A 14,990-nucleotide genomic window follows, 5' to 3' on the forward strand; every position below is an offset into this window, starting at 1 on the left:
GATCACAAAGTCAAAGAAATATGTTTTATAACGAGTACACTAATATTGATCAAACTCATGGGTAAAAGTACATAATTAATAAAATACCAAGTACTCATATTGTAAGATTTCACAGTTTATTAGTTATTATATAAATACACCGCCAACATGTTACATTATCTATGGACAATTAATTATTTTAATGAGAATAAAATTATATTTTCAATAAAGATATCGACGCGTATTCTATAAATGCACCAAATTCGGTCCCGATGCCTCAATGCAGTTAAGTTACGATCATTTTCCAATAAACTATTTCGACTTTCTTGAATTACCAGTGGAGTAATTTACAAGAAACAAATGGGATTCAACTGATGCTCCAGGTAATACCTTGGTTGCAGCAAAAGTTGGGCACGTTAGATCAGTCGTTTCGTCATACATTTCCAAATGTACACGAGAATTAAGTATTGAATAAAAATGTTTGAATATCTACTCAACTCTGTTCAACACGCTACTCAATATTCATTTGAAAATTATTTTGTACGCACTATTCAAGTAGAATGATTAGAAAGCACGTTTGGTATATTATATTAGGTACAAAAGTATTCTACTCGAATTCGGGGATATCATCAAAGGAATAGCCCGGCACTTTTCGGTATGCAAGAATTGCCACTCTGACATGGTAAGCTCCAGGAATAAACATTAGGATACCCAGAATAATCACTGGCCACATTCGATCCGCATACTGTGGAATGAAAAACAAGGTTTGTAGAATAATAACGAGTATATAAATGTTGCACGTTTCTGGTTACCTTAGAATCGATATGCCCGCTGACAATCAGGCTGCCTACAATGAGCATGACAGTTCCTCCGACGAACAGAACTGCTGCCAGGGCAATAGCCTTCCATGGTATCTTCACCGGCGGATGCAAGAACTGAAAAAATTGAAAACCATGTTCGTTGATTATCGTCAGTTTTCAACGACTGCACGTTGCAATACAGAACGTTCTTTCTCTCAGTTGTGTAATGTTCTGTGAATGAAATGGGTGATGAAAAATGCTCAATTTACCGGTTGGAGGTTATGTAGGTAAATAAATACATCATACCTGTGCGTCTACGAAACCGTTGTCGGTTTCGGTGAGTTGTGTGTAATCCACGTTGTCGAATTGTCTTTCACCTCTACCCTTTCTTCGGATCATGCTCAGTCTATCCACAATGGTATCTGAAAAAATAAGTAACGATGTACACTGCAGGAGTCTACTTGACAAACAGCGACTTTGCGAACACGTGATAAGACTATTAGGAACATTGGCAAGTTGCCCGGAATACTCGTTCGCCTTCATTTTATTTAAACAATGACCATGTCGCAATAGGTGTAGAAAATGAACGGTGAAGTAGTAACGAATAACGATATTCTTTGGAATAACGTAGGAATAACTAAACATTTGTAGGCATTAATTGAAATTACTGCACAGCTATTGCTATTTGATTCGGCATAATATTTTACACGAAGATTACCTGCAAGCTCACTTGATGTCAATTACAGAAAGACAGAGTTTGTCTCTAAAATTATGATAAGTATGTTCTAACTATTAATGAAGAACCCTTGGACATTACAGAATGATGACAGAGATTCGATTCTACAGAACCCAATCTGATGGAATGGAACGAGTGTCAGTACACGACAACTTTATGTGCATCCTGAAAGCTGGAATAAGTTGGGTTTAATTTTCTATAAAAACGAACTCTCCGGAATCGATTATACTGTTTTTACAGTAATTGATTTCCCAGCTTTCGTGTCGACAAAAAATTACGTCGATGTAGTGCATCAAAGAATGGATTCCAGTTTCCACCATCATTCAAAATCAGCAAATTTTGACCGGAAAAATCCATTGGTCTTAGCTTTTTTTCTTTAATAACAAAAACTTGTTCGTCTCACAATCGATTTGTATGACCCTTTGTGGACTAATTAGACCCCGCTAGAAACGCCAAAAAGACACCAAGAATAGCGTTAGGCCAACCGCTAAGAAAATTTAAAGAAAATGTGGAGACATTCAATTACTTATTTATTTTATGTCAGGTTGGATGAAATATTAACAATACAATATTATACATAATACAATATCACAAATTCATAATAATATGAATAATAATCGTACATAGAGAGGGACATTGGGCTTCAGGGACGCAAGCCGCAACTTCAAATATACTTACAAACTACGTCAATTACATTTTAATACAATAGTTATCATATGTATTCTGCTCGCGCATATATTGCACTTCTTTTTCCTCCTACAATAATAAGATTTCTTGAGTAATGTGTATTGATAATTGTGCATTTCTTTTTGCTTTCACTTTTGTACTATTTGACAACTAGTCAAATTACTATAATACACACTGCAACCTGAACACCTGTTATAAAATTAAGAAGCATTGAATAAACTGAGATTTCGTAGCTAAGTATCTGTGGTTTTTCTTCCTCACCTTTGTGACATCCCTGCACCTATTCCATAATTTCGGCCGCAAGTTTTTATCCGTTGTTCGCATAGGTAGATTTTTTATTCAGGAAGGGTTTTTTGGCTGTAACTTTCGATGCGTTGATCGCAGCGTATTGGGACTGCGCCCAATCGATTTCTCTCGCAAAATTACGTCGGAATAGTGCCCGAAAGAATTGATTCCAGCACTCTTCAAAATCGCGAAAATTTTCGCCAAAAATACAAAGGGGTTAACCTTCCTTTTTTTTTGACCAAAAAATTTTTCGTCTCAGAATTGATTCGTATGACTCTTGCTCGACCTATTGGACCCCAAGAAACTCAGAAAACGCAGCGAAAAGAGCGTGGGATCAACAGCAGAGAAATGACGAAGGAAAAAGCACCTGCTGAATAATGTCGAAAGTTGAGGTTTTCTTTTTTTGGCCGTAACTTTCGATGCGTTGATCGCAGCGTATTGGGACTGCGCCCAATCGATTTCTCTCGCAAAATTACGTCGAAATAGTGCCTGAAAGAATTGATTCCAGCACTTTTCAAAATCGCGAAAATTTTCGCCAAAAATACAAAGGGGTTAACCTTCCTTTTTTTTTGACCAAAAAATTTTTCGTCTCAGAATTGATTCGTATGACTCTTGCTCGACCAATTGGACCCCAAGAAACTCAGAAAACGCAGCGAAAAGAGCGTGGGATCAACAGCAGAGAAATGACGAAGGAAAAAGCACCTGCTGAATAATGTCGAAAGTTGAGGTTTTCTTTTTTTGGCCGTAACTTTCGATGCGTTGATCGCAGCGTATTGGGACTGCGCCCAATCGATTTCTCTCGCAAAATTACGTCGAAATAGTGCCTGAAAGAATTGATTCCAGCACTTTTCAAAATCGCGAAAATTTTCGCCAAAAATACAAAGGGGTTAACCTTCCTTTTTTTTTGACCAAAAAATTTTTCGTCTCAGAATTGATTCGTATGACTCTTGCTCGACCAATTGGACCCCAAGAAACTCAGAAAACGCAGCGAAAAGAGCGTGGGATCAACAGCAGAGAAATGACGAAGGAAAAAGCACTTGGTGAAAAATGTCGAAAATTCAGGTTTTCGTTTTTTGGCCGTAACTTTCGATGCGTTGATCGCAGCGTATTGTGACTGCACCCAATCGATTTCTCTCGCAAAATTACGTCGGAATAGTGCCTGGAAGAATGGATTCCAGCACTTTTCAAAATCGCGAAAATTTTCGCCAAAAATACAAACCTTCCTTTTTTTTTGACCAAAAAATTTTTCGTCTCAGAATTGATTCGTATGACTCTTTCCCGATCAATTGGACCCCAAGGAACTCAGAAAACGCAGCGAAAAGAGCGTGGGATCAACAGCAGAGAAATGACGAAGGAAAAAGCACCTGCTGAAAAATGTCGAAAATACAGGTTTTCGTTTTTTGGCCGTAACTTTCGATGCGTTGATCGCAGCGTATTGGGACTGCGCCCAATCGATTTCTCTCGCAAAATTACGTCGAAATAGTGCCTGAAAGAATTGATTCCAGCACTTTTCAGAATCGCGAAAATTTTCGCCAAAAATACAAAGGGGTTAACCTTCCTTTTTTTTTGACCAAAAAATTTTTCGTCTCAGAATTGATTCGTATGACTCTTGCTCGACCAATTGGACCCCAAGGAACTCAGAAAACGCAGCGAAAAGAGCGTGGGATCAACAGCAGAGAAATGACGAAGGAAAAAGCACCTGCTGAAAAATGTCGAAAATACAGGTTTTCGTTTTTTGGCCGTAACTTTCGATGCGTTGATCGCAGCGTATTGTGACTGCACCCAATCGATTTCTCTCGCAAAATTACGTCGGAATAGTGCCTGGAAGAATGGATTCCAGCACTTTTCAAAATCGCGAAAATTTTCGCCAAAAATACAAAGGGGTTAACCTTCCTTTTTTTTTGACCAAAAAATTTTTCGTCTCAGAATTGATTCGTATGACTCTTTCCCGATCAATTGGACCCCAAGGAACTCAGAAAACGCAGCGAAAAGAGCGTGGGATCAACAGCAGAGAAATGACGAAGGAAAAAGCACCTGCTGAAAAATGTCGAAAATACAGGTTTTCGTTTTTTGGCCGTAACTTTCGATGCGTTGATCGCAGCGTATTGGGACTGCGCCCAATCGATTTCTCTCGCAAAATTACGTCGAAATAGTGCTTGAAAGAATTGATTCCAGCACTTTTCAGAATCGCGAAAATTTTCGCCAAAAATACAAAGGGGTTAACCTTCCTTTTTTTTTGACCAAAAAATTTTTCGTCTCAGAATTGATTCGTATGACTCTTGCTCGACCAATTGGACCCCAAGGAACTCAGAAAACGCAGCGAAAAGAGCGTGGGATCAACAGCAGAGAAATGACGAAGGAAAAAGCACCTGCTGAAAAATGTCGAAAATACAGGTTTTCGTTTTTTGGCCGTAACTTTCGATGCGTTGATCGCAGCGTATTGTGACTGCACCCAATCGATTTCTCTCGCAAAATTACGTCGGAATAGTGCCTAGAAGAATGGATTCCAGCACTTTTCAAAATCGCGAAAATTTTCGCCAAAAATACAAAGGGGTTAACCTTCCTTTTTTTTTGACCAAAAAATTTTTCGTCTCAGAATTGATTCGTATGACTCTTTCCCGATCAATTGGACCCCAAGGAACTCAGAAAACGCAGCGAAAAGAGCGTGGGATCAACAGCAGAGAAATGACGAAGGAAAAAGCACCTGCTGGAAAATGTCGAAAATACAGGTTTTCGTTTTTTGGCCGTAACTTTCGATGCGTTGATCGCAGCGTATTGGGACTGCGCCCGATCGATTTCTCTCGCAAAATTACGTCGAAATAGTGCTTGAAAGAATTGATTCCAGCACTTTTCAGAATCGCGAAAATTTTCGCCAAAAATACAAAGGGGTTAACCTTCCTTTTTTTTTGACCAAAAAATTTTTCGTCTCAGAATTGATTCGTATGACTCTTGCTCGACCAATTGGACCCCAAGGAACTCAGAAAACGCAGCGAAAAGAGCGTGGGATCAACAGCAGAGAAATGACGAAGGAAAAAGCACCTGCTGAAAAATGTCGAAAATACAGGTTTTCGTTTTTTGGCCGTAACTTTCGATGCGTTGATCGCAGCGTATTGGGACTGCGCCCAATCGATTTCTCTCGCAAAATTACGTCGAAATAGTGCCTGAAAGAATTGATTCCAGCACTTTTCAAAATCGCGAAAATTTTCGCCAAAAATACAAAGGGGTTAACCTTCCTTTTTTTTTGACCAAAAAATTTTTCGTCTCAGAATTGATTCGTATGACTCTTGCTCGACCAATTGGACCCCAAGGAACTCAGAAAACGCAGCGAAAAGAGCGTGGGATCAACAGCAGAGAAATGACGAAGGAAAAAGCACCTGCTGAAAAATGTCGAAAATACAGGTTTTCGTTTTTTGGCCGTAACTTTCGATGCGTTGATCGCAGCGTATTGGGACTGCGCCCAATCGATTTCTCTCGCAAAATTACGTCGAAATAGTGCTTGAAAGAATTGATTCCAGCACTTATCAAAATCGCGAAAATTTTCGCCAAAAATACAAAGGGGTTAACCTTCCTTTTTTTTTGACCAAAAAATTTTTCGTCTCAGAATTGATTCGTATGACTCTTTCCCGATCAATTGGACCCCAAGGAACTCAGAAAACGCAGCGAAAAGAGCGTGGGATCAACAGCAGAGAAATGACGAAGGAAAAAGCACCTGCTGAAAAATGTCGAAAATACAGGTTTTCGTTTTTTGGCCGTAACTTTCGATGCGTTGATCGCAGCGTATTGGGACTGCGCCCAATCGATTTCTCTCGCAAAATTACGTCGAAATAGTGCCTGAAAGAATTGATTCCAGCACTTTTCAGAATCGCGAAAATTTTCGCCAAAAATACAAAGGGGTTAACCTTCCTTTTTTTTTGACCAAAAAATTTTTCGTCTCAGAATTGATTCGTATGACTCTTGCTCGACCAATTGGACCCCAAGGAACTCAGAAAACGCAGCGAAAAGAGCGTGGGATCAACAGCAGAGAAATGACGAAGGAAAAAGCACCTGCTGAAAAATGTCGAAAATACAGGTTTTCGTTTTTTGGCCGTAACTTTCGATGCGTTGATCGCAGCGTATTGGGACTGCGCCCAATCGATTTCTCTCGCAAAATTACGTCGGAATAGTGCCTGAAAGAATTGATTCCAGCACTTTTCAGAATCGCGAAAATTTTCGCCAAAAATACAAAGGGGTTAACCTTCCTTTTTTTTTGACCAAAAAATTTTTCGTCTCAGAATTGATTCGTATGACTCTTTCCCGATCAATTGGACCCCAAGGAACTCAGAAAACGCAGCGAAAAGAGCGTGGGATCAACAGCAGAGAAATGACGAAGGAAAAAGCACCTGCTGAAAAATGTCGAAAATACAGGTTTTCGTTTTTTGGCCGTAACTTTCGATGCGTTGATCGCAGCGTATTGGGACTGCGCCCAATCGATTTCTCTCGCAAAATTACGTCGAAATAGTGCCTGAAAGAATTGATTCCAGCACTTTTCAGAATCGCGAAAATTTTCGCCAAAAATACAAAGGGGTTAACCTTCCTTTTTTTTTGACCAAAAAATTTTTCGTCTCAGAATTGATTCGTATGACTCTTGCTCGACCAATTGGACCCCAAGGAACTCAGAAAACGCAGCGAAAAGAGCGTGGGATCAACAGCAGAGAAATGACGAAGGAAAAAGCACCTGCTGAAAAATGTCGAAAATACAGGTTTTCGTTTTTTGGCCGTAACTTTCGATGCGTTGATCGCAGCGTATTGGGACTGCGCCCAATCGATTTCTCTCGCAAAATTACGTCGGAATAGTGCCTGAAAGAATTGATTCCAGCACTTTTCGGAATCGCGAAAATTTTCGCCAAAAATACAAAGGGGTTAACCTTCCTTTTTTTTTGACCAAAAAATTTTTCGTCTCAGAATTGATTCGTATGACTCTTGCTCGACCAATTGGACCCCAAGGAACTCAGAGAACGCAGCGAAAAGAGCGTGGGATCAACAGCAGAGAAATGACGAAGGAAAAAGCGTCTGCCGAAAAATGTCGAAAATTCAGGTTTTCGTTTTTTGGCCGTAACTTTCGATGCGTTGATCGCAGCGTATTGGGACTGCGCCCAATCGATTTCTCTCGCAAAATTACGTCGAAATAGTGCCTGAAAGAATTGATTCCAGCACTTTTCAAAATCGCGAAAATTTTCGCCAAAAATACAAAGGGGTTAACCTTCCTTTTTTTTTGACCAAAAAATTTTTCGTCTCAGAATTGATTCGTATGACTCTTTCCCGATCAATTGGACCCCAAGGAACTCAGAAAACGCAGCGAAAAGAGCGTGGGATCAACAGCAGAGAAATGACGAAGGAAAAAGCACCTGCTGAAAAATGTCGAAAATACAGGTTTTCGTTTTTTGGCCGTAACTTTCGATGCGTTGATCGCAGCGTATTGGGACTGCGCCCAATCGATTTCTCTCGCAAAATTACGTCGAAATAGTGCTTGAAAGAATTGATTCCAGCACTTATCAAAATCGCGAAAATTTTCGCCAAAAATACAAAGGGGTTAACCTTCCTTTTTTTTTGACCAAAAAATTTTTCGTCTCAGAATTGATTCGTATGACTCTTTCCCGATCAATTGGACCCCAAGGAACTCAGAAAACGCAGCGAAAAGAGCGTGGGATCAACAGCAGAGAAATGACGAAGGAAAAAGCACCTGCTGAAAAATGTCGAAAATACAGGTTTTCGTTTTTTGGCCGTAACTTTCGATGCGTTGATCGCAGCGTATTGGGACTGCGCCCGATCGATTTCTCTCGCAAAATTACGTCGAAATAGTGCTTGAAAGAATTGATTCCAGCACTTTTCAGAATCGCGAAAATTTTCGCCAAAAATACAAAGGGGTTAACCTTCCTTTTTTTTTGACCAAAAAATTTTTCGTCTCAGAATTGATTCGTATGACTCTTGCTCGACCAATTGGACCCCAAGGAACTCAGAAAACGCAGCGAAAAGAGCGTGGGATCAACAGCAGAGAAATGACGAAGGAAAAAGCACCTGCTGAAAAATGTCGAAAATACAGGTTTTCGTTTTTTGGCCGTAACTTTCGATGCGTTGATCGCAGCGTATTGGGACTGCGCCCAATCGATTTCTCTCGCAAAATTACGTCGAAATAGTGCCTGAAAGAATTGATTCCAGCACTTTTCAGAATCGCGAAAATTTTCGCCAAAAATACAAAGGGGTTAACCTTCCTTTTTTTTTGACCAAAAAATTTTTCGTCTCAGAATTGATTCGTATGACTCTTGCTCGACCAATTGGACCCCAAGGAACTCAGAGAACGCAGCGAAAAGAGCGTGGGATCAACAGCAGAGAAATGACGAAGGAAAAAGCGTCTGCCGAAAAATGTCGAAAATTCAGGTTTTCGTTTTTTGGCCGTAACTTTCGATGCGTTGATCGCAGCGTATTGGGACTGCGCCCAATCGATTTCTCTCGCAAAATTACGTCGAAATAGTGCCTGAAAGAATTGATTCCAGCACTTTTCAAAATCGCGAAAATTTTCGCCAAAAATACAAAGGGGTTAACCTTCCTTTTTTTTTGACCAAAAAATTTTTCGTCTCAGAATTGATTCGTATGACTCTTGCCCGACCAATTCGACCCCACGGAACTCGGAAAACGCAGCGAAAAGAGTGTGGGATCAACGGCAGAGAAATGACGAAGGAAAAAGCACCTGCTGAAAAATGTCGAAAATACAGGTTTTCGTTTTTTGGCCGTAACTTTCGATGCGTTGATCGCAGCGTATTGGGACTGCGCCCAATCGATTTCTCTCGCAAAATTACGTCGAAATAGTGCCTGAAAGAATTGATTCCAGCACTTTTCAAAATCGCGAAAATTTTCGCCAAAAATACAAAGGGGTTAACCTTCCTTTTTTTTTGACCAAAAAATTTTTCGTCTCAGAATTGATTCGTATGACTCTTGCTCGACCAATTGGACCCCAAGGAACTCAGAAAACGCAGCGAAAAGAGCGTGGGATCAACAGCAGAGAAATGACGAAGGAAAAAGCACCTGCTGAAAAATGTCGAAAATACAGGTTTTCGTTTTTTGGCCGTAACTTTCGATGCGTTGATCGCAGCGTATTGGGACTGCGCCCAATCGATTTCTCTCGCAAAATTACGTCGGAATAGTGCCTGAAAGAATTGATTCCAGCACTTTTCGGAATCGCGAAAATTTTCGCCAAAAATACAAAGGGGTTAACCTTCCTTTTTTTTTGACCAAAAAATTTTTCGTCTCAGAATTGATTCGTATGACTCTTGCTCGACCAATTGGACCCCAAGGAACTCAGAAAACGCAGCGAAAAGAGCGTGGGATCAACAGCAGAGAAATGACGAAGGAAAAAGCGTCTGCCGAAAAATGTCGAAAATTCAGGTTTTCGTTTTTTGGCCGTAACTTTCGATGCGTTGATCGCAGCGTATTGGGACTGCGCCCAATCGATTTCTCTCGCAAAATTACGTCGAAATAGTGCCTGAAAGAATTGATTCCAGCACTTGTCAAAATCGCGAAAATTTTCGCCAAAAATACAAAGGGGTTAACCTTCCTTTTTTTTTGACCAAAAAATTTTTCGTCTCAGAATTGATTCGTATGACTCTTGCCCGACCAATTCGACCCCACGGAACTCGGAAAACGCAGCGAAAAGAGTGTGGGATCAACGGCAGAGAAATGACGAAGGAAAAAGCACCTGCTGAAAAATGTCGAAAATACAGGTTTTCGTTTTTTGGCCGTAACTTTCGATGCGTTGATCGCAGCGTATTGGGACTGCGCCCAATCGATTTCTCTCGCAAAATTACGTCGAAATAGTGCCTGAAAGAATTGATTCCAGCACTTTTCAAAATCGCGAAAATTTTCGCCAAAAATACAAAGGGGTTAACCTTCCTTTTTTTTTGACCAAAAAATTTTTCGTCTCAGAATTGATTCGTATGACTCTTGCTCGACCAATTGGACCCCAAGGAACTCAGAAAACGCAGCGAAAAGAGCGTGGGATCAACAGCAGAGAAATGACGAAGGAAAAAGCACCTGCTGAAAAATGTCGAAAATTCAGGTTTTCGTTTTTTGGCCGTAACTTTCGATGCATTGATCGCAGCGTATTCGGACTGCGCCCAATCGATTTCTCTCGCAAAATTACGTCGGAATAGTGCCTGAAAGAATTGATTCCAGCACTTTTCGGAATCGCGAAAATTTTCGCCAAAAATACAAAGGGGTTAACCTTCCTTTTTTTTTGACCAAAAAATTTTTCGTCTCAGAATTGATTCGTATGACTCTTGCTCGACCAATTGGACCCCAAGGAACTCAGAAAACGCAGCGAAAAGAGCGTGGGATCAACAGCAGAGAAATGACGAAGGAAAAAGCGTCTGCCGAAAAATGTCGAAAATTCAGGTTTTCGTTTTTTGGCCGTAACTTTCGATGCGTTGATCGCAGCGTATTGGGACTGCGCCCAATCGATTTCTCTCGCAAAATTACGTCGAAATAGTGCCTGAAAGAATTGATTCCAGCACTTGTCAAAATCGCGAAAATTTTCGCCAAAAATACAAAGGGGTTAACCTTCCTTTTTTTTTGACCAAAAAATTTTTCGTCTCAGAATTGATTCGTATGACTCTTGCCCGACCAATTCGACCCCACGGAACTCGGAAAACGCAGCGAAAAGAGTGTGGGATCAACGGCAGAGAAATGACGAAGGAAAAAGCACCTGCTGAAAAATGTCGAAAATACAGGTTTTCGTTTTTTGGCCGTAACTTTCGATGCGTTGATCGCAGCGTATTGGGACTGCGCCCAATCGATTTCTCTCGCAAAATTACGTCGAAATAGTGCCTGAAAGAATTGATTCCAGCACTTTTCAAAATCGCGAAAATTTTCGCCAAAAATACAAAGGGGTTAACCTTCCTTTTTTTTTGACCAAAAAATTTTTCGTCTCAGAATTGATTCGTATGACTCTTGCCCGACCAGTTGGACCCTAAGGAACTCAGAAAACGCAGCGAAAAGAGCGTGGGATCAACAGCAGAGAAATGACGAAGGAAAAAGCACCTGCTGAAAAATGTCGAAAATTCAGGTTTTCGTTTTTTGGCCGTAACTTTCGATGCATTGATCGCAGCGTATTCGGACTGCGCCCAATCGATTTCTCTCGCAAAATTACGTCGGAATAGTGCCTGAAAGAATTGATTCCAACACTTTTCAAAATCGCGAAAATTTTCGCCAAAAATACAAAGGGGTTAGTCTTACTTTCCTCTTCATTTTCGGGGCCAAAAATTTTATTGTCTCAGATTTGACTTGTATGACTCTTGTTCGACTAATTGGATTCTGCGGAATGCACAAAACACTATGAAATACGCGTGGAGTCAACAGCAGAAAACCCACCAACGAAATCTCATGTTTCTGGACTGCAACTTTTGATTCTTTCGTTCTACCGTTAGAATCATTCTGCAAGATCCTCAAGTCCTCAGTTAGACCATCAAAAATCAAAAAAGAACCACTGCAACTTAGTAAGATTATGATTCGCGGAAATATAACAGGCCATTCTAGCAATTACTGGTATTGTGTCGGACCTACAAACGTTTTGAATGCAATATCACAATTGTATGTGATTCGTCATGAGAAACCAAATTAATTTTGTAATTTCGCTGGTCTATTGAATGCAGGGAACGAGCAAATTCTTCAAATCATTTATGAGTCATATCACTTTAGTTACACACAATGCAGTACAATTGATCTTGAAACTCTGTAATAGGATCATGAAAGTCTGTTAAGCTGTACTTTCGCATTCCTTAATTACAACTTATTTCACTTTCGAACAACATTCTAACCATGTGAAATTGTTTTCATGCCAACTTAAGAGACAATCATAGTTTCAAGCCCTCAACACTTTAATATCTCACTTATACATTTCAATTTTGTTCATCATGGAGACCATTCATTGAAATTGGCTCTTTTTTACGAGCTTGCTCGCAATCAACACTCATACATCACCAAACGCATGCGCTCCGTATCACCCAATTACGCGCACTGTTGCACGAAACCATATTTGTTGCGCCCAATGTGGACTTCGCATCAGATGAACTGTTTCGATGTATCTGAGTAGCAAAAGTCGAAACACTGCTACGCCATAGACTGGTTTCTGCAATTATTTTACGTAAGTCTTTTTCCGTGGGATGTAATTCATTCTAATCTTTATTTGTACAGTATTATACTAATCAACAGGACAATTATTCAATAAGTGCCGTTGAAATGGTCAAATAAAAAAGGCAAGTGCGGCAATAGGCATCTCACAAGGTAGTTCAGTTACCTGTACGCAACCACCTCCACATTCTAGGAAGTCCTTCGAAATAATCGAACCAACCAATCCGTTGGTCCCAGTCGTTACATCGAAGACGAAGCTGGTTTACATTAAAAGATAGGCTAACCGCTCTCCAAATTTCCTCTCATTTCCCTCCCCAGGATGCGTCAATTATCTGTGCACGCAAATCATTAGCATCAGTTATTAAAACCGCAGGATCTATTGTTCCGAAGACTTCAGGGTCAACATAAATTGATTTTGCTTTCAAATTTCCGTCCTGTGGATTGTAGGTTTGAAAAATCAGTGTAGAACATTGAAATAAAAAAATGAAAATGTAGCTAGATGACATGAGGTGATAATTGCGCGCAATATATTTCACACCGTAAAGTGTCCGGAAATCTACATCGAATCGCAAGAGCATATGCTTTTTCTATATAGAAATGAATAGGAAGAAAAAAAAAACGTCGTTCACGCGATTAAATTACAACGCATATTTTCTAAATTCAATAATTCTACACCAATGGAGATAACGTATACGACAAACTGGACTTACGTTTCTTTTATGAAAATCATGTTCCTCGGAGAATGTATAAAGTGGGGCAGAAAACGAGCCCTCACGATGCTCAGGTGTTCCAGGTATCGATGTGGTGGGTGTATGAGGTTGAAAATGAGCTTGGCGGTACGCGATGAACAACCCTGCGGATAGGCGAGGCTAAACTCGTGGCTGACTGGCACCCCTGTTTTCGACGTGCGAAGGGCGGGGGGAGGGGTGGAGGCGGAGAAGGACGAGGATACACGGAAAGGGGTACAGAGAAGGTCGCGAAGTGAGACCGGAACGACGGAGGGCGTCCCGACGTCCACCTGCAAACGCCTGACACATCCCTCCGTCCACGCTGTACGTGCACACGACGAACATCGGCCGAACCCGGCGGCCAAATTTCACCCCCTCTCAGTTCCTCCCGTGGATTTCCTCCCCTCTCTCCTCTCTCCTCTCTCTCCACTCTCCTCTCTGTCTCTCCCGCGGTTGTCAGGGGACCGGAGGCGAATCGATGCCCGAGGCCGGGAAAGAAGCTGCGAGCTTTACGCCGACCCACGCCGACGCCTGTGCCACTCCACGAGTCCGAAGGGGTGCGTGATATGCGTGTATGCACAGGTATTCACATTGCGATTCAAACCAGTACCGCGCAGTTGTTTACGCGAAATCCATTCAACGTGTATGTATAATATCTGTAATTTGCCTCGTATATCTGGACATCTCGGCAGGCTTCTTACACACATCGTCGCGCAGCAACCCTCGGCGATTTATCCTGTATGCCCCTTTGTCTCTTTGATACAAAATCGGGGGATTCGCATCCTCGTTAAATGATTATGTAGAGGTAAAAGCTGCTCTTGACAGCTCTATCAAGTGCCAGACAATTGAAATATCTACTGAACAGAATCGTTACTACGTCATCTGATTATTTGATATTGCAAATATTTGTCCAACACCGAAACTTGGTGCTTTGTGTCCGATCGATTTGCTTCACGTATTGTTTGAAAAGTAATTTATCGGTTTAACGGGATTAAGGGAATTCAGTTCTTGTAACCCCGTGTCCTTTGCTCATGCTTGTAATATATTTATATCGATCATGAAGAAGAATTATCAGAAGACATATAATTTTCGGAAGAATACCGTTTTAGCGTGGAAACAAACGTTCCCATTTCACAATCTCAAGCTCAACGTCGACGCTTGTACCAATCGGATTTACGCCGTTAAGCCCGAAATCATCGTGCGTAGTTATATTTGTGAAAATTTTCGTGATAAGATCCTGTCAAATTGTACAAAGTAATCGAGACTATGACAAGAAGCCAAGGATCCAAGGGAAAGTAGCTACACCGCTGTCAAAGAACTGGAAGGTGGTCCGAGTACCGAGACACGTTGAAACACAATTTTCGATCAAATCCAATCTCCAAGATGAGCTCTAAAATATAATATCTGTATGTAACTCTTTCTTTTTGCATGCAATGCAAACGGCGTACCGACTGGAGCGCACTTTTTAATTTTTCAAGCGGCGTTCTATACGAAGCAATAGCGTTATATCACGATTGATGAATTCGTTACGATCAGCCGGAGAGGAACGGTGTCCAAAAGTTGAAACGGCCAAGGATATTAGGTGGTGGAAAGGAGGTATTTCCATGTCTGTAAGGA

The 14,990-nt window shown here is 40.9% G+C and overlaps 1 protein-coding gene across 4 annotated transcripts in view; it reads right to left on the reverse strand.

The window, feature by feature from the left end:
• Positions 1-94: 94 nt before the first annotated feature.
• The window catches only part of LOC124307610 (transmembrane protein 230), a 31,556-nt gene continuing 16,660 nt past the window's right edge, over positions 95-14,990 (reverse strand). The window contains exons 1-5 of one of the 4 annotated variants that reach the window (XM_046769469.1): positions 13,356-13,691; positions 12,812-12,977; positions 1,086-1,201; positions 792-914; positions 95-724 (exon numbers count right to left, since the gene is read on the reverse strand). In XM_046769469.1, the coding sequence (XP_046625425.1) occupies positions 587-724; positions 792-914; positions 1,086-1,201; positions 12,812-12,833 (399 nt within the window). In that variant the 5' untranslated portion in view covers positions 12,834-12,977; positions 13,356-13,691 and the 3' untranslated portion in view covers positions 95-586. Of the gene's footprint in view, positions 725-791; positions 915-1,085; positions 1,202-1,264; positions 1,338-12,811; positions 12,978-13,355; positions 13,692-14,990 lie in introns of those variants that run through there. The other 3 variants (XM_046769470.1, XM_046769468.1, XM_046769471.1) reach the window with 3 other exon arrangements.

This window comes from Neodiprion virginianus, chromosome 6 (assembly GCF_021901495.1).
Source record: "Neodiprion virginianus isolate iyNeoVirg1 chromosome 6, iyNeoVirg1.1, whole genome shotgun sequence".
Classification (NCBI taxonomy): Eukaryota; Metazoa; Arthropoda; class Insecta; order Hymenoptera; family Diprionidae; genus Neodiprion; species Neodiprion virginianus.